Genomic DNA, 16,933 nt, shown 5'->3' with positions numbered 1-16,933 from the left:
CCCGCCGCCATCAGGTGTGCCTCCTCCCCACCCAGACACCCCCCTTTCGCTTACTCCTTCCAGGCTCTACATGGGTTGTTCCTCCTCCTAGAACATTCCCTGGGACCCACTGCTGCTCCCCCCCACCCCACTGCCCCCAACCGAAGCACGTTTCGGGGCCCCAAGTCCCCAGGTCCTGTCCCCAGCTCCGTGCAGTGTCCAACCCGGGGACACACACAATCATGAGGCCTTAGGACATGCCTGAGACCCTGGACCCAGTCAGGGGACCCATCCCCACTGTCCCTGGATCTGACAGGGGCCCCCATCCACGGGGTGTGGCTGAAGGTGAGGCCATGGGGGCGTGAGTGGGAGCAGTAGTGGCCTTGGGGGTGTGTAGGGGGTGGCAGGGGACATGGGGGGGTCTCCCATTGGGACAGGTCCAGCCACTTCTGGTGTCAGGAGCCCCCCATGGCCCCTCCTGCAGGCACCAGAATCTGGGGATCCACAGCAGTGCTTGGGGGCGCTCACCCCTTGGCCCTCCTGGTTGTAGGGTGGCGGCTGCCCTCCAGGGAAAGTGTTCGCAGGTGGTGGCAGGTATGGGGAGTCCAGGGGGGTACAAGGGGGAGTCAGAGGCCCTGGGACCCCGCATTCGCATTCCACAGCCGCCTGTCACTTTAAGCGCGGCTGCCCCTGCAAACTGCTCGTTCCACATTCTCGGGGTTGCGGGAGGGTGGGGGGAGGGTGGGGTACGGCACGCCCTCCGCCCAGAGGCCGCTGGGGCCGGGTGGGGAGCTGGGCCCCAGCCTGTTTCCTCATGGCCCTGCTCTTCCTGGGACTCCTGCTGCTTCTGGGGCTCGGGGGGCTGTGGGGGCTGCTGTGGGGATACCCCAGAGCTTCCTCACCAGCCCCCCGCTGGCCCCCAGGGCCACGCCCACTGCCACTCATTGGGAACCTACACTTGCTGCGGGTCACCCAGCAGGATCGCTCGCTGATGGAGGTGAGGGTGCAGGCCCTGCAGCTGACTCTTGTCGGGCAACCCTGTGGGTAGGAGCAGGGCAGGAGGGCTCCCTGGAGGAGGCAGCATGGGGGGGGGTTCAGCAAGAGGAGCAGCAGGACTTGGGGACACAGTGAAGAGGGGTCTGGGCATGCAGGTTGCGCTGCTGGTGTTACTCTGCCCAGCCTGGCGGTGGGGCCCTGGGGCCTTGCTGGAGAAACTGGGCCTGGTGGTGTGGTCACTTGTCGCCTTGGGCCAGCCCTTGCTGGGCTTTGTTGGTCTGACAACCACAGCACAAAGGGGCGCTGCTATCCCCAGGGCTTGGGAATCCCCAGGCGTGCCCAGTTCTCAGAACAGGCCCATGGCCACCATGCGCTGCCCCTGGGGGCTCCAGTGCTCAGTCAGGGGACCCAGCCTGGGCCTGCGCTAAAGGTTCGGTGCCCCCAGCTCTCGGCACGCTATGGGCCAGTGTTCACCGTGCACCTGGGCACGCAGAAGACCGTGGTGCTGACGGGGGTACCAGGCCGTGCGGGAGGCGCTGCTGGCCACGGGGCACGCGCTGACCGACAGACCCCCCATCGCCATCTTCCAGCGGATCCAGGGGGGTGCGGGTGAGTGCACAGGACCCCAGGGTGGGACCCCTGCCTGGCCCGAGGTGCTTAGTGCCGCCCCCCCCACCCCCGCAGGCGTCTTCTTCTCTTCGGGGAGGCGTTGGAGGGTGGCGCGGCAGCTCACTGTGGCTGCCCTGCAGCACCTGGGTGCCGGGCGAGGACCCGGGGCCGACCTGGTCCTGAGCGAGCTGGGCTGCCTGTCCAAGCTGCTGGACGGCTACAGAGGTGAGTGCGGGGCTGGACCCCGAGCCCCTGCAGCAGGCCACCAGGCCGCCCCTAAGGCTGACCCCTGCCCCAGGCCGGCCCTTCCCCCTCCGCCTGCTGGGCTGGGGCCCCTCCAACGTCACCTTCGCGCTGCTCTTCGGCCGGCGCTTCGACTATGGAGACCCCGTGTTCCTGTCCCTGCTGGACCTCGTGGAGGACGTCATGGTGCTCCTGGGCACCCCGGCCCTGCAGGTGAGGGAAACCGTCCCACAAGGCCACGGCCTGGCCTGACACCTGACCTTTCGGGGAAGTAGTGGCGGTCTCGGGCAGGGCCAAGGGTCAGCCCGGGCACGCCCTTGTCCCACCCTGCGTTCCTGCACAGGGTCCCCCGACACATCCTGACCTGCCTGTTTCCACGCAGAGGGGTCTTCTGAGGACAGGGTCCCCCATGGGGCCATCATCCTGCCCCGGGGGGGGGGGGGCAAGAGTGGGCCTCCGACCTTGGCAAGGCCCACATGCCTTCCCGCCCCTGCCGTCCACAGTAGGAGACCATGGGGGCTATTAGCGACGTCCCCTATTGAGGACTGTGGGCAGGAAGGTCTGACTGAGCCCCCCAGAGGGGAGCGAGAGCAGGGGTCAGCTGACTGCCCCGCAGGCAGCGTGGAGGCCACAGAATGTTCCAGGCCTTGTGCTCCTGCCTGTGGCGGTCCACGGCCGGCCCCTGCCATGGCCCTCAGCCCGTGCTGGCCTCTGCACAGCTGTTCAACATCTACCCGCGGCTGGGGACGCTGCTGCAGCTGCACCGCCCCCTGCTGCGGAAGGTCGAGCAGGTGCGCGCCATCCTGCGAGCCTCCCTGCGGGGCAGGCCCATGCCAGGAGCCTCGCCCAGCTACATGGACGCCCTGCTGCACAAGGGCCAGGTGTGTGGGGACGCCGGGGGCTGAGGCTGGGCTGTCCCCCTCCCGGGCAAGGGACCAGGGTGAGGGCGGCGGGCGTCTGGCCCTCTGCCCTCCAGTCTTGGCACCTGCCCCTGCAGAATGACCTCGAAGGCCAGTTTTCCGAAGCCGACATGGTGGCCTGTGCCCTGGACATGGTCATGGCTGGCACCGAGACCAGCGCAGCCACGCTGCAGTGGGCTGCCCTCCTGATGTGCGAGCACCTGGAGGTGCAGGGTGAGCGCCCGGCTGTGTGTGTGTGTGTGTGTGTGTGTGTGTGTGTGTGTGTTGCACATGGCAGGTATCCCGCATCTCGGCTCCCTCTCGGCAGGCCGGGTGCAGGAGGAGCTGGACCGAGTGCTGGGTGCCGGGCGGCCGCCACGGCCAGAGGACCAACAGCTGCTGCCCTACACCAACGCGGTGCTGCACGAGGTCCAACGCTACATCACGCTGTTGCCACATGTGCCGCGCTGCACGGCTGCAGACACCGCGCTGGGCGGCTACCTGCTCCCCAAGGTGCGTCCCTACACGGCGGCCCTCGGGGCCGGGGATGGGGGGGCGGTGGCCGCCCGAGGTGCCCACACTACCGCCCCCCACAGGGCACGCCGGTGCTGCTCCTGCTGAGCTCCGTGCTCCTGGACAAGACACAGTGGGCCACCCCGGACCAGTTCAACCCCGACCACTTCCTGGACACACGTGGGCGCTTCGTCCGGCGCGCCGCCTTCCTGCCCTTCTCCGCAGGTGGGCGCTGTCTCCGCCTCTGGATTGCATTCCCCCCCCCCCCCCCCCGCCCCTAGCAGCCCCCCACAGGCCAGCCCAGGCTATTCCCCCCTCGCTTCCTGCCCTTCTCCGCAGGTGGGCGCTGTCTCCGCCTCTGGATTGCATTCCCCCCCCCCCCCCCCGCCCCTAGCAGCCCCCCACAGGCCAGCCCAGGCTATTCCCCCCTCGCGCCTTGGTTTCCCCACAGGCCGCCGTGTGTGCGTGGGGGAGCGCCTGGCCACATTGCAGCTGTTCCTGCTGTTCGCCGGCCTCCTGCACAAGTACCGCCTGCGCCCCGCGCCTGGCCTCCGCCCCGTCTTGGATGCCACCTCTGCCCCCGCCTTTACCATGCGGCCGCCCGCCCAGGCCCTGTGCGCTGAGCCTAGAAACCAGTGGCGCTGAGTTGCCTAGCCAGCCACGGGTCCCAGGCCAGCCCAGTGTGGGGGCTGCAGACAGGGCCGCACCCCCAGACACGGGCCCTTCTCAGGAGCCCCTTCCACCCCCTCTCCTTCTCCCATGTTGTCAGCATGTGTGTGTGTGTGGGGGGGATCACAGGCCCACGCAGGGCGGTCCCACAACAGGTGGGGGGGGGGGGGTCCCGGGAGCCTGGTGCAGGCTCACACAGCGTGGTTCATGTGTTGGCTCCTGGCCTGGGGAGGTCTCTGCTCTACTGTCCACCCATTCCCATGCGGGGGCAGAGCAGCAATGGACTTTTTCTGGGTGGAAACCCAGAGCCCCTGGAGTGACGGAGTGACACGGACTGTTCTGGAACAGCAGACACAGGAAACCATCCGGCTGCCCTGTCACACAGGCACCCTGAGGTGAGACGTGGCAGCACTGCCAGCGCTGGACTGGGCATGGGCACCCAAAGAGAACAGGGTGCAGGTGCCCAGGGGTGTCCCAGAGCCACAGGGTGGCCCCAACACCTATGTCCATGTAGCTGGTCTGGGCTTCAGTTCTCAGCACCCCAAAACAGACGTTATAAAAACTGGATGTTTCACACCAAGTTTCTGTGTTGGTCAAGGTCCCACCTGCAGAGAGCCCTGAGCCACAATCCCAGACATTCCAGAACTTTCCATCCTCCCAATAAGCTAGCCCCACCCCTCACCTCCCAGACAACTTCCTGCTGGTAGGCCACGTGGTCTCATGCACGACCCCTTCCTCCCCACGGGCAGAGCGCACCCACAGATTCCAATCCTGCCTGGTGCCCGGGGCCGTGTCCAGCGAGCTGTGCAGGCAGTGCGGGGTGGACAGGGAGGCCCCCTGGGGCAGGAGCTCCTCTTCTCTGCCTCTTCTGGGGTGGCTGCACAGGCAGCCCCAGGCTCGGGTGGGGTGCAAGGAGGGCACAGCAGTGCTGCACACACTGGGGCCATGAGGTCTCCTGCCCCTCTCCACTGTGGCATGGACCTCCAGGGGAGCCCACAGGCACATGGATGCCAGGGGGTCCTGCTGCTGCAGAGGTGGTCTCCGTCCTCCCCCCCACCCTCCCGTGCTTCTCCATACCTGGCACCACTCCCAGGTCCCTCAGGATGCCACCCTCACTCCTCCTGGGCCAGTGCCTGCTTCTCGAGGCTCTGGAGGCCAGAATCTGGGGACAGGGAGGGGACGCAGGCTGTCCCTTTGTGGAGAGGCTCCAGAGAGTGAGGGGATCCCCATCAGTCAGCTCATGTGTTGGTGAGTCCCCTGAGCCCCTCCGGATCCTAGGATGAGTTCCCTGAGCCCCCCCAGATCCTGGGATGAGTCCCCTGAACCCCCCCAGATCCCGGGATAAGACCCCTGAACCCCTCAGATCCCAGGGTGAGTGCCCTGAACTCCCAGATCACAGGGCTATCCCCCCAATCCCCCCAGATCCCGGGTGAGTGCCCTGATCCCTCCCAGATCCCAGAGTGAGTCCCTTGATCCCCAGATCCCAGGGTGAGTCCCATGATCTCCCCAGATCCCAGGGTGAGTCCCCTGAACCGAACCACCTAGATCCCGGTGTGAATGCCCTGATCCCCCCAGATCCCGGCATGAGTCCTCTGATCCCCCCAGATCCCGGGGTGAGTGCCCCGATCCCCCCAAATCCCAGGGTGAGTCCCCTGAACTGAACCACCCAGATCCTGGTGTGAGTGCCCTGATCCCGCCAGATCCCAGGGTGAGTTCCTTGATCTCCATATCTGGGGGTGAGTGCCCTGAACCCCCAGATCCCAGGGTGAGTCCTCTGATCTCCCCAGATCCCGGGGTGAGTGCCCTGATCTCCCCAGATCCCAGGGTGAGTCTTCTGATCCCCCCAGATCCCAGGGTGAGTTCCCTGAACCGAACCACCCAGATCCTGGTGAGTACCCTGATCCCCCCAGACCTAGGGTAAGTGCTCTGAGACCCCCAGATCCCAGGATGAGCCCCCTGATCCCAGGGTGAGCCCCTTGGGAAGGCTCCTGCCTGCCATGAACAGAGGAGGCAGCATGCAGGAGGCAGTCCATTCAGCCTCTTTATTGCAAAGCCGGACTCCCGGGCAGTGCCTCCCGCAGGACCACCTCTAAGACAGCAGCTGGAGCACCTGCCGAAGGCGGCTCACTGGCAGTTGCTGTGGGGGGTCCTGGCCGCCCTCTGTGTCCAGCTCCCGCATCAGGGCCTCGGCCTTCTGCACGGTCAGCTCACGGGCGTGTCCCTGCAGCCCCTCCAGGTAGGACAGCAGGGTGGGGAAATGCTGGTCAGGCACCTGCAGGGATGGCAGTGGTCAGGTCTCAGGGGCAGCCGGCTTGGCCAGCCACCAGAGTCTCTGATGCCTTGCAAAGAGCCTACAGGGTGGGATCATGGTGACACCTCCCAGCCCATGACCCCCCTAACCCCAGGTCCCAGAAACGTCAGAGCTGCCCACAGGGGGCCTATGTGGTGTGGAGGCGCCATGAAACAGGACATTCCACTCCGTCATTCGCGTGTACCCGCTGGCCTGCTGCACTTGTCAACACGGCACCTGGCAATGCACTCAGGCATCTATGAAGGCCGTGCCCCGGGGGCAGGAGCCATGCTTCAGCACCAGGCATGGTTTCAGAGGCCCACAGGACAGGGGAAGCACACAGTGGCCATGTGAGTCTGCTGGCCGAAGTGTTCATGTCCGCGGCTAACTCTCTTGTTTACACGTGTGTGCGTGTGAAACAGCACGACTGCGGCATGCATGTGTATGCATGAGAGAGAGGAGCTGCTGCATGTGTGTGCCTGTAAAACAGCAGGACTTTGGCATGCATGCGTGTGCGTGACAGAGAGGGACTGCTACATGCATATGTAGGCAGAGCGGGCAGCAACCGAAAGGGGACACTGCCTCCCTACACGAGCCCAGGGGTTGGCGACAAGCCAGGAGCTCTGAGAGTCCCTGTCCTGGTGGGTCTGAGATCTGGGGCAGGGCATGGAACTAGCTCGGCCCCACCCCACTGAGGCCCCCCAGGAAGTGTTTGCTGAGGGGGAGGGGCCGCCTGTTAGCAGGACAGCCCTTCCCAGGACTTTAGACCTAAAAACAGTGGGCTGTCCTTTCCTGCCCCCCAACCCGGGGACCTTGTGGGTCACTCTCCCTGCCTCGGGCTCACATGTTTCCTGCTTGCCAGGTTCTCATCCCCCCCCCCCCACACACACTTTCCCTGGCCCCCTGCCATCTGCTTGGTTGGGAACAGTCCAGGGTGGCCCCAGCAGGCCCTGCCCACAGAGGCCCCCACGCCCCCCTCCCTCCAAGGATGCCAAGTCCTTGTGCCCTGGGAACCCCTGAAGGCTGACCTTGTCACGGTCATACATGTGCATCAGGAGCCATGTCTGCCTCGTCTTCTGGAACTTCCAGCTCTCACGTTTCTGGGCCCAGCTGGAAACACAGAGGTGATGTGAGAGGATAGAAGTTGGAGGGTGGCAGAGGGCACAGACGGCCCAGACATAGATACCCCCTCACCTGCAGAGGTACTCCAAGGCCAGGTCGGCCCCGGAGCGCTGGGTGGGGGAAGCCTGGGCCGCGAGGCCAGCCTGCCTCAGCCGCTTCCTCTCCTCCTTCTTCCGCTCCTTCTTCTGTTTCCTTTCTCGGATTCTCTGCTCTTCAGGGGATAGTTCTGGATCAGACGCCTGCGGATCGCTGGCTGCTGCTCCCTGAAACCGAGAGAAAGCACCTATGTGGGTTTCAGGGCAAACACAGCCCAAATGGGGGCCATCACTCTGGTCAAAGGTCCCCTCGGCAGCCCTGCCCCCACTCAGACCCCATAGACCCCCCCTAGCCAGCACAGTCCTGGGAAAGCACATGCCTGGCCACCCAGGCCTCACGGGGAACCTCAGAGACAAGGGGGCCAAGGCAATAGTATCTGAGGCTGTTGGACAGTACCGGATCACGCATTCATCCCCCGGGCACTCGCTGGGATCCGAGAGGCATGCCCTTCACATTCAGATGCCACCGTCCCCCTCCCCCGCTTCTGGGTGCCCAGCAAGGCCATGTGCTGCTTGCTTGTGCTCTGCATACCCAGGAACCACAGAGGTTTTCCCCACCAGGCCAGGGCAAGGTGGACAGCACCCGGCATCCACTGAATGACCACAAAGAAACGGCCAGAGGCCCAGCTTTCCAGAGCGGCTAAGGGCCTGGAGGGTAACAAGCCTGGGATGGGCACCTGGAGATCTCCTCTCATTGTGCGCTCAGACACCCACTTCCCCGTTCACACCGGTGGGGACTCTGCCTTCTGTGCTCCTTACTACTGACGAGGAGGTACTTCACCTCATTGGGAGTGAGCAGAGGACCTGTCAGGAGCTTGGTGAGAGTTTTGTCAAGAGGGCCTGGGCAGAGGCTGCCCACCGAGATGGGGTATAGGGTGCAAGCCAGTAGGAAGAAACGTCCCTGGTGCCTCCCTGCAGCGAGCCCACAGGCACGGAGGATGCAGCCTCGGGATGCCTATGGGTCACCCCAGCCGTGGCTAGAGGCTTTCCAAAAGGCCCCTGCCAGCCTCATCTCATACCGTGCTACAGCTGCTGGGGCCAGCGCTGTCAGAGGCGGCTCTGGACAGGCCCAGACCCAGGGCCATTTCCTAAGAAAGGGCCATTGTCCTTCCTCACTACTCGGTGTGGGCTCCAGGCCAGCACCAAGGGGGATGGGCCCCGCAGAGGGGATCTGCCCATGACAGACAGCGGAGAGGGCAGGAAGAGGTCTGGGCAACGCGGCAGGGCCCCCGGGACCCTGGCCAGTGGGAGGTGACCGCCGGACTGGAGCCAGGTCCCCCCTTGTGTCCGTCTGCCTCCTCGGTGCCGGGGCTCCGCGGTGCCCAGCCCCGCTGCCCGCTGTCCGGGGCCGCTGCCGTCGAGGAGGGGGACCGCCGCGGGCTCTGGCCTCGAGGAGCGCACGGCCGGACCAGAGTGAGCTCCTGGAGGACAGGGAGCGCAGCGGCCCCTGGGCGCAGGGGCCTGCAGCGGCCGGACGCTCGGGGCTGCCCACGTGCGGGCCCCGCCGGTCCACGGCCTGCCCGTCACGGCGGGCATCTCTGTGGGAATGGGCCAGGCCCGGGGAGAACCCTGTGGGCGCTACGTCCGCGGCCAGCCACTGGGACCGGCCAAGCGCCCGGCCGCTGGGCAGTGCTGCAGCCCCAGGAGCTGGCCACGGAGACGCGGCTCCCGGGGCCAGGCGGGCGCGGGGCCGGCGCACCGAGCCCCAGGGCCGGGCCGCGGGATCCCACCGCGCGGGCCCTCACCTGGGGTCCGGAGCGGGCGCGGACGGGAGATGCCCAGCTGACACCCACCCCCACCAGGGCCCCGTGGGTCCCGGGGCTGCCCCAGGCGCACCGCAGGCCTCCGCGCCGCCGGCGCCCCGCGCATGCGCGCCCGCCCCGGAACCAGCTCCAGCCGGCTGGGCCGTGACGCAAGCACGCGGGCGTGAGGGCGGGGCCGCGGGGCGGGGCGGGCCGGACTCCGGCCCGGCGCGCATAGGGGCTGGGGGACGCTTGAGCCCTCGCGGGTGCGTCCCGCACGACCAGCACCCCGAGAGCCTCCGCCTCCCGGCCGGGCTGCAACTCTTGGGGGGCGGAGCCAGGGCCTGGCCCGGACCCAGCCGGCCAAGTCCAGCCCAGCGCCTGCAGCGGGCCTGGCGGGGAGGGGCGGGGCTGCCCAGGCCCGCGCCAGGCCTCCGGGACACACTGTACCCGCTGTCCTTGGCTCCCTGGCCGGTCCGTTCGGTGGAGGCTGAGCCCCGGGAGCTGCCGCTTCCCTCTGATATGGATCTCTGGGCCCCAGTGCCAACACTGTCTCCCTCAGGGCTGCTCTGTGCACAGAAGCCCAGGGTGGCTCTCCTGGACCTCCTCTCAAAGACAGAAAACACTCCCACAGGCCATGAGCCCCTTCCCTGGCCCTGTCCTGCCAGGGCTGGCGGTGCTCGCATGGGGGAAGGGTCTACGAGCTGTTGGCCATACATCACAGGGCAGCGAGGTGGGGGGGGGGGGGACCTGCCCCATCAAAACCCCAATCTGGGCCCTGCTCCATCATGCCTGGGGCCACCACTAGGCCTGAGAGTTCAGCTCTGGGCCTGGGTCCCCTCACTGCACCTATCTCACAGCAGTGGGATCCAAGTGATGGTGCCAGCCAGGGTCTCTGGAGAGCGGGAGGAGGGCACAGTGCAGGCCTGGCTCACACCTGGCCCCCAACTCTAACCTGGCGGGGAGCACTCAGACAAGGGGAGTCTTGCCCAGACTGGACCGAACCAGGGGGAGGTCCTCACCTCTCTCCTTCCCCAGCACCGCCACTGAGGTGGCGTGGCAGACATGATCTTTCGGGACCCCAAGGGCGACGGCACAGCTGCCACATTACAGCTGGCTGCAGCTGATGGTCAGTTGGAGGCGACCCGGGAGGGCAGCACAGACAGCCAGCACCAGGATGGACAGCCAAGGAGAATGAGGGGTCTGGCCATGCAACCCCAACCAGAATGAGGGGCTGGCACACACAGCTGCTCCCCCAGAGGCACCAAGAATCAGCTCTCCAGGTGGAGTGCCAGGACAGCAGGGAGCTTGGGCCCAACTGCTTGCGGGGCACGGACCTCCCTGAACTGGTTCTGGTGGAACCCACAGGGAGAGCTGGGGTGAGAGGGCCACAGCTTCCCCGGGGCCCTGTGTGTGTGTGGGGGGGTTGGGGAATAGCACATACTGGGCCTCTCACAGAGCAGGGCTGGCCCCAGCTGGCCCCCTTGGCAGCTGACATCTCTCCAGCACCTAAAGGACCTGAAGTCTCTTCTATGAACCAGTGCCCGCGGGCTATTCCAATCACAGGGCCAAACAAAAAGCCAGTGAGAATATGGGAGCACAAAGCTGGCGTAGCAGCCCGTATATATGGGGTGAGGGTGCGGCTGAGCGAATGGCTCTCAGGCAGGACTGGCGAGTTTGCATTCGGCGGAGGAGCTACCCACAGGCACAGTGCGACCCCCCCCCCAAAGTCCGAGTCACGCCAGACAGATCAGGACACACTGCTGCACACCTGCGACAGGTGTCTGCGCAACCATGGCACCCCAAGCCCCATGTCCACGGCAGGGACGGGGGCACCTGTGGGTGTACGCCGCTCCCCACAACATCACTCTTGCACAGAGCCCAGATGTGCACTTAGCCAGGATGGTGGTGGCCACAGGACATGGCTCAAAAACCAGACGTCGAGTGCTCCTGACACAGGAAAAAGAAAACGTCCCTTTTCCTCCCCCAGCAGGCAAGCGCAGTGTGAGACGGAGGACGGGAGGCCGGGCTGCGCCAAGTATAGAGGCATGTGGAGGGCAGGGCACAGGGCAGGGGCCCCGGAGATGCAGAACATACACAGGCCCGGCCCACACCCACGTCCATTCCTCTCACCTGGCCACCCTGGGAGAGGCCATTAGCTCACAGCCCGGCACCAGGGTGAGTGCACACAATTCAACGACTCGACGAACGTCCCTCTCTGTGTGAGTACACACTTCGGCATTCCCAGGGCGGGTCACAAGTCACTGCCGGGCTGACCAGGCGCCGGGCTCAGGTGGAGGCCACAGACGTGACGCTTGGGGCTGACCCTGCTCATCGCCCAGAGGTCAGCTGCTCCCCACCCCCTAACAGAAGCCTTGCAGGAGCGCCCATCCCACACCCGCCGGGACAGCTGCTGTGACGTGGCCTACCTCCAGGGCGCCAGGTCCTACCCCAGGGGGCGCCCGGGCATCCTGAGCCTGGCTCAGTCGGCTGCCCGGTCTCTTTCCTAGCGGAGCGAGAGGGGAAGTGAGCCAGGCTCACCCCAAGTAGGGAGAAGGGGTGCGGAGCGGAGGCAGCCCCAGGGGCGCCCGCGCTCCATCCTGCTCGTCCCAAGGGTCAGAGCCTTGCGCTGGGGGGCGGGCGTCCCAAGGGCCACAGGGGGAGCTGGGTGAAAGGGCAGGTCGCCCATTCCCAAGAGGGCTCCACGGCTCGCCCCCAACCCGGGCCCTGGGGACAGCCCCAGCCAGCGCGCTGTCTCCTTAAGTGACTTCCGGCCGGCGGCGCACAGGCCACTCGGGCCCTCGGAACCGACGCCTAAACGGGCTCGGGGGCCGCTGCGCAGCGACCCCTCCAGGGGCGTTGGGCGTAGACTGGACGCCGGGGGCGTGGCCCGAGGCGGGGGCGTGGCCCGAGCGCTGGGCGTGGCCTGCGCCGGGGCGGGCGGTCACGTGTGTACACAGGCCCGCGCGGTGCGCGCGAGAGCCCCGCGCCTCCGACCCGCGTCCCCCGGCGGCCAGCGCGGCCCGCGCCCAGGAGCGGTGAGTGCGGGCGGGGCGGGGGGGGGGGAGGCCGCGCGGGCAGCGAGCCGGCGGCCGCGGGGCTCGGCAGGGCCTCTGGCCGCCGGGCCCGCCCCGCGCAGCTCCCTGTCGGGGGCGGCCGTCGTCCGTGGGAACGCGCTGGCCCGGGGCCACCGCCGCGCGGTCACTGACCCGGACGGTCCGGGTGGCGGCGTCCGTCCGAGCCCGCTGGCCGCGGCGATAACAGGGCCGCGGGCGCGGGTGACACCTGATAAACAAGCGCGCCTGGCCTGGGACCCGGGCGCCGCCACCCGAAACCCCGCAGAACCGAGGAGCGGAACCGGGACGCAGGCCCGGTCCCCCGCCGGCTGCCTTTGCGCACCGTGTTCCGTGGGCCTGCGCCCCCCCAGCTCCTCCCATCAGCGCGTCCGGGGACTGAGAGGCAAGGGGCGCAGCAGTGTCCCCCGCTGTCCGGGGCTGGCCCTGCCCTGGGTGCCCACGGATGTCCTCTGGGCCCCGTTCCAAGAGCTGCATGGTGTCCAGGCTGCCCAACTCTCCCCTCCACCTGGGCTTCCAGAGTGCCCTGCTCTGACCACCTGGCACAAGTGGGAATGACCCCCAGAAAGAGCAGTCAGCATCTGGTCCCAGGACCCTATGGCTTGTGTGTCCGAACCAGCCCCAGTGCCCACAGGCTGCTCCCACAGAGGGTCCCCAGCAGCCCAGCCCACAGCGGCCGAGGGGGCGTCCTTGGCATCCAGCACTTCATGTGCACTGAATGTCCATGGAATGACCTCTTGGTCCAGTGCCCATGACATCCCTGAGCCCCATACTTGTATCTGTCAGCCAGGGTGAGGGGGGTCGCAGTCCTTCTGCGCGCTGCCCCCTCATCTCACCCACCCATGCCAGCATGCAGAGAAAAGTGCCCAGGGGAGTCAGGTGGTTCCCAGTGCCAATACCAGTCACGGAAGGGCAGTGGGCACTGTGGTGAAGGGGCAGTGGGCACTCAGTGGGGGAGAGGAGCAGCTGCAGAGGTGGGCAGCCCTGGCTGCTCCTGACTCAGCGGGGAGTTGGTGAACATGTGAGACCCCCCCAAGTGGGGGTTCAGATTCTGCTCTGCTGCGCACACACACACACACACACACACACACACACACACACACACACACACACCTCATGGCCACACATGCACACACACAGCATACGCATGCACCCGTAAGTGTGCACAGGCCAGACACATATAATCGCGCACACCAGCCCTCACACATGTGTGCTCTCGTGCCCCTCCCCCCCCACTAGAGGTACTGCCCTGGCCTGCCAGTTCCATGGGGCTCACTGCTGACCCAGCCAGGATGTTAGGGCTGGAGCAGAAGCCTCTGGGTGTGCCGCCATTCAAGGGACAAGGGAAGGCCCAGGAGCCCTGCGGGGAGGGTCCATACCTGTTCTGAGCACAGGGCTCCCCAGATCCCCGTGCACCAGTATCAAGAATTATCATGCTGTGACCAGCCCCAGACACGCAGTGTCCCCAGGGCCCCCAGTCCTCAGCACACAGGCTTTTCCCCTGGCGTTGTCAGGAATCAGTACCGATGGCTAAGTCAGCACACAGGACCCCACCCAGCGCCTTCGCTGAGCAGGCCCTCAGCCTGGGTGGGCAATGGCCATCACCTGCTGCCCAAAGCACCCACAGTACATCTGTCCCTCCCTTGTGGGAGCCTCGCTACGGCCCCAGGCTCTGTCCTTGGCCATGTCCCTCTAGGGTAGCCCCTGCCTGAGTTGCTCAGCTGTGGCCACTGCCAGGGGCCACCTGGCCCTCCAGTCCAGCCTGGGATATGGTGTCTACCTGCATCCTGTGTGCATCCTGCATCCCCTCAGGGCATGAGCACAGGGATCAGGAGTCTGCCCCAGGGCGTCCCACCCAGACTGGCAAACACTGTGCTGACTACCCCCACACCGTGAGCCCGACCGCCGTCCTGCACCTGCCTCTCCCCAGGGCTGCTCCTCCTCAAGTCAGTCAGGACCCCCCAGAGAGGAACGAGGTGCTGTGGGCTCAGAGCCCCACCTGGGCCACCTCCCCAGGGACCCTGAAGTGGGTGCCAGGTCCTGGTGTGGGGAATGGGATCCAGCCTCAGCACTCACAGGGGAGGGGTCTCACCAAGCACAGGGGGTGACTCGGGGGTCAGTGGGCACAGAAGGGCTAGGGGCACAGGGGGAGGAGGCATGGGGAGACTCTGGGCACAGGGGGACTTGGGGGAATTTGGGGGGCACAGGGGGAACTTGTGGACATGGAGTGCCTGGAGGGCATAGGGGGACTTGGGGGGACAGAAGGGGGACTTGGGGGCACTGGCAGAGAGGCCCCATGTGTGGGGCCTGCTGCCTGCTTCTCTGTCCCTAGTAGCTTTGGCTCAGCTGAGGAAGCAGCTCGGGAGGCGCCACCGGCCACTCTTCCCCTGGGCCCTGGATGGACATCCTGTCCAGCTCGGGGACAGGGAAGCAGGAAGCCCCGAGGGGAAGTGTGCCAGGTGCGGGGATGAGGGGACAGTCAGCGCTGGTGGGAGGCGGCGGCCAGGGCAGGCCTCTCCAGGGCCCCATTGCAGATGCCTGCTCCCCTTCCTCTTCACCCCGCACCCCTCCCGCAGGCGGGGCCTGAAGAGGCACCCGGCGCACAGGCATATTGGGGAGGGAGGGGGCCCCAGGAAGCAGCCGCAGGGGCGGGGGCGGGGCCGACAGGGTGGGAAAGTAACCCTGTGCCGCTTGCCCACAGCTCCCGCCACCGCCATGTGGAGCTGCGGCCCGCTCAACAGCACGGGCCGGGCCGAGGACCTGGCGTGCCAGCACCTGCCGCTGGCGCTGTCGGTGCTGTCGCTGCTGTACCTGGTGGTGGGCTGCCCCCTGGGCCTGGGCTACAACGCGCTGCTGCTGCTGGCCAACCTCAGCGACACGCACGCCATGGCCATGCCCGACGTCTACTTCACCAACCTGGCCGCGGCTGGGCTGGTGCTGAGCGCGCTGGCGCCCGTGCAGCTGCTGGGCTCAGCGGCCGCGGGCTGGGCGCGCTGGGGGCTGAGCCGCGAGGCCCACGTCACGCTGCTGCTGCTGTTCCATGTGTGTGCGCTGGTGAGCACCTACTCCACGGCGCTGCTCAGCCTGGACTGCTGCATCGAGCGGGCGCTGCCCCGCACCTACATGGCCAGCGCCTACAACACCCGGCACGTGTGCGGCTTCGTGTGGGGCGGCGCCCTGCTCACCAGCTTCTCGTCGCTGCTGCTCTACGTGTGCAGCCATGTGGCGGCCCGGGTGGCCGAGTGCACGCGGCTGCAGGACACGGCGGCGGCCGACGCCATCCTGGTGGTCGTCGGCTACCTGGTGCCCGCCCTGGCCGTGCTCTACGCGCTGGCGCTCAGCGTCCGGCTGCGCAAGGAGGACACGCCGCTGGACCGCGAAGCCACTCGCCTGGACCCCTCGGTGCACCGGCTCGTGGTGGCCACTGTGTGCGCGCAGTTTGGCCTCTGGACGCCCTACTACCTAAGCCTCCTGGGCCACTCCCTGCTGGCCTCCAGGGACAAGCCCGCTGAGAACCAGGGCCTGGGGCTGCTGGTCCTGGCCAAGGACGCAGCCCGGTGCCTGGCTTTCGCCAGCAGCTCCATCACACCGCTGCTCTACCGCAGCCTCAGCAGCCAGTTCCCCAGCAAGCTTCAGCGGCTGGGCAGGAGGTTGCGCTGTGGCCACTGGCACTGCCCCTCGGACCCTGCGGGAGGGCAGCAGGCGGCACCATAGATATCAGCCCCTGGAAGCATTGCACAGGAGGTTCCTGTCCAGACCCCACGGCCAGCTGGGCACCACCAGCCTCCTGCACCTTGGTCTTTCTCAGGATGTCCTAAGCTGCCATCGCTGGACACTGCCCACCCTCCCCGCAACACTACGCACGCACGCCTCCCCCCCTCCCGCGCATGTGCAGCAGGAGCTGCCAGCACCCCATGGACTCCTGTGACACCCCATCCTCAGGAGGAGAGAGTCTGCAGAGATGGACCCCCAGAGGGGGAGCAGGCGTGTGGTGGAGCCCGGGCTGTCCCCACACAAGTGGGGCCAGAATAAATGTGGAAGGGCAGACTGTCTGTGTCCAGCCTCAGGGCGCCCACACGCAGGAGGAGCACGGAGCCATGGGGCAGGGCAGCCACGCGCCGGGCGGCCCCCAGAAGCTCCGAGACTCGTTTGTGGTCCCAGCCCCCATATGTATGTTTGGTGGCAAGTGGACAGAGCTGTCTCCAGTCCGCTCCACTCAGGAACTTGCCCACTTCCAGGGGCCCAAAGCGTGACTGATGAATGCCCATGGGGACAGAACAGGTGCACAGCCAAGGGTGGGCGAGACCCTGCAGGAGCCCTGCGCAGCGACTCCCATGTGCCACAGCCGGGACCCTCACAGGTCTACCTCGGCGCCTGAGTTTGGCACTGGCACCCCAGCAGAAAGGGCGCCCCTCATCCTGTCCATACTCCTGGGCGTCCACCTGGGACCGCCCCCTGCAGACACACCCTCTGCTGGGCCCACTCGCCTCCAGGCGTTCCCACGGGCACAAGGCATCTCACTTGCCACAGTGGGCAGAGCGGAGCGCCAGGCACACAGCAGGGGAGGGCCTGAGGGAACCTTCTGGAAACATGGAAAAGGCTCCTTCTGAAAGAGGGCAGCCAGAGGGGAGCAGTGGCAGCTGCAGTGTCATTGCGTGGCCACCAGCGGCGTCCACCTCTAGGGGGAGCAGGAGGCCCAGCC

At 66.8% G+C, this 16,933-nt stretch overlaps 3 protein-coding genes across 4 annotated transcripts in view; 2 read left to right on the top strand and 1 right to left on the bottom strand.

Annotated features, from left to right (window-relative positions):
- The first annotated feature begins 739 nt into the window (after window positions 1–739).
- LOC130036664 (cytochrome P450 2W1) lies at window positions 740–3,914 on the top strand. Its single transcript, XM_056128562.1, is given in 10 exon segments — window positions 740–976; window positions 1,421–1,486; window positions 1,488–1,584; window positions 1,660–1,809; window positions 1,883–2,040; window positions 2,547–2,708; window positions 2,825–2,960; window positions 3,055–3,239; window positions 3,323–3,464; window positions 3,691–3,914. Coding segments are annotated over 10 exon segments (1,473 nt in total). The 5' UTR covers window positions 740–793; the 3' UTR covers window positions 3,885–3,914.
- Window positions 3,915–5,936: 2,022 nt separating this feature from the next.
- The window catches only part of CUNH7orf50 (chromosome unknown C7orf50 homolog), a 33,788-nt gene continuing 22,791 nt past the window's right edge, over window positions 5,937–16,933 (bottom strand). The window contains exons 3-5 of the mRNA XM_056128329.1: window positions 7,393–7,583; window positions 7,227–7,308; window positions 5,937–6,180 (exon numbers count right to left, since the gene is read on the bottom strand). Coding sequence (XP_055984304.1) covers window positions 5,998–6,180; window positions 7,227–7,308; window positions 7,393–7,583 — 456 coding nt within the window. The 3' untranslated portion in view covers window positions 5,937–5,997. The remainder of the gene's footprint in view (window positions 6,181–7,226; window positions 7,309–7,392; window positions 7,584–16,933) is intronic.
- GPR146 (G protein-coupled receptor 146) lies at window positions 11,334–16,262 on the top strand. 2 transcript variants are annotated; one of them, XM_056128566.1, is made up of 2 exons: window positions 11,334–11,379; window positions 14,933–16,262. In XM_056128566.1, the coding sequence occupies exon 2, from the start codon at window positions 14,947–14,949 to the stop codon at window positions 15,943–15,945; it is 999 nt and encodes a 332-aa protein (XP_055984541.1). In that variant the 5' UTR covers window positions 11,334–11,379; window positions 14,933–14,946; the 3' UTR covers window positions 15,946–16,262. The 2 variants fall into 2 exon arrangements, with proteins under 2 accessions (XP_055984541.1, XP_055984540.1); XM_056128565.1 differs by lacking the exon at window positions 11,334–11,379 and adding an exon at window positions 12,095–12,195.

Source organism: Sorex fumeus, unplaced genomic scaffold (genome assembly GCF_029834395.1).
Source record: "Sorex fumeus unplaced genomic scaffold, SorFum_2.1 ptg000064l, whole genome shotgun sequence".
In the NCBI taxonomy this organism is placed as follows: domain Eukaryota; kingdom Metazoa; phylum Chordata; class Mammalia; order Eulipotyphla; family Soricidae; genus Sorex; species Sorex fumeus.
Note: the sequence above shows the minus strand (reverse complement) of the source record. Positions and strands in the feature narration are given on the sequence as shown.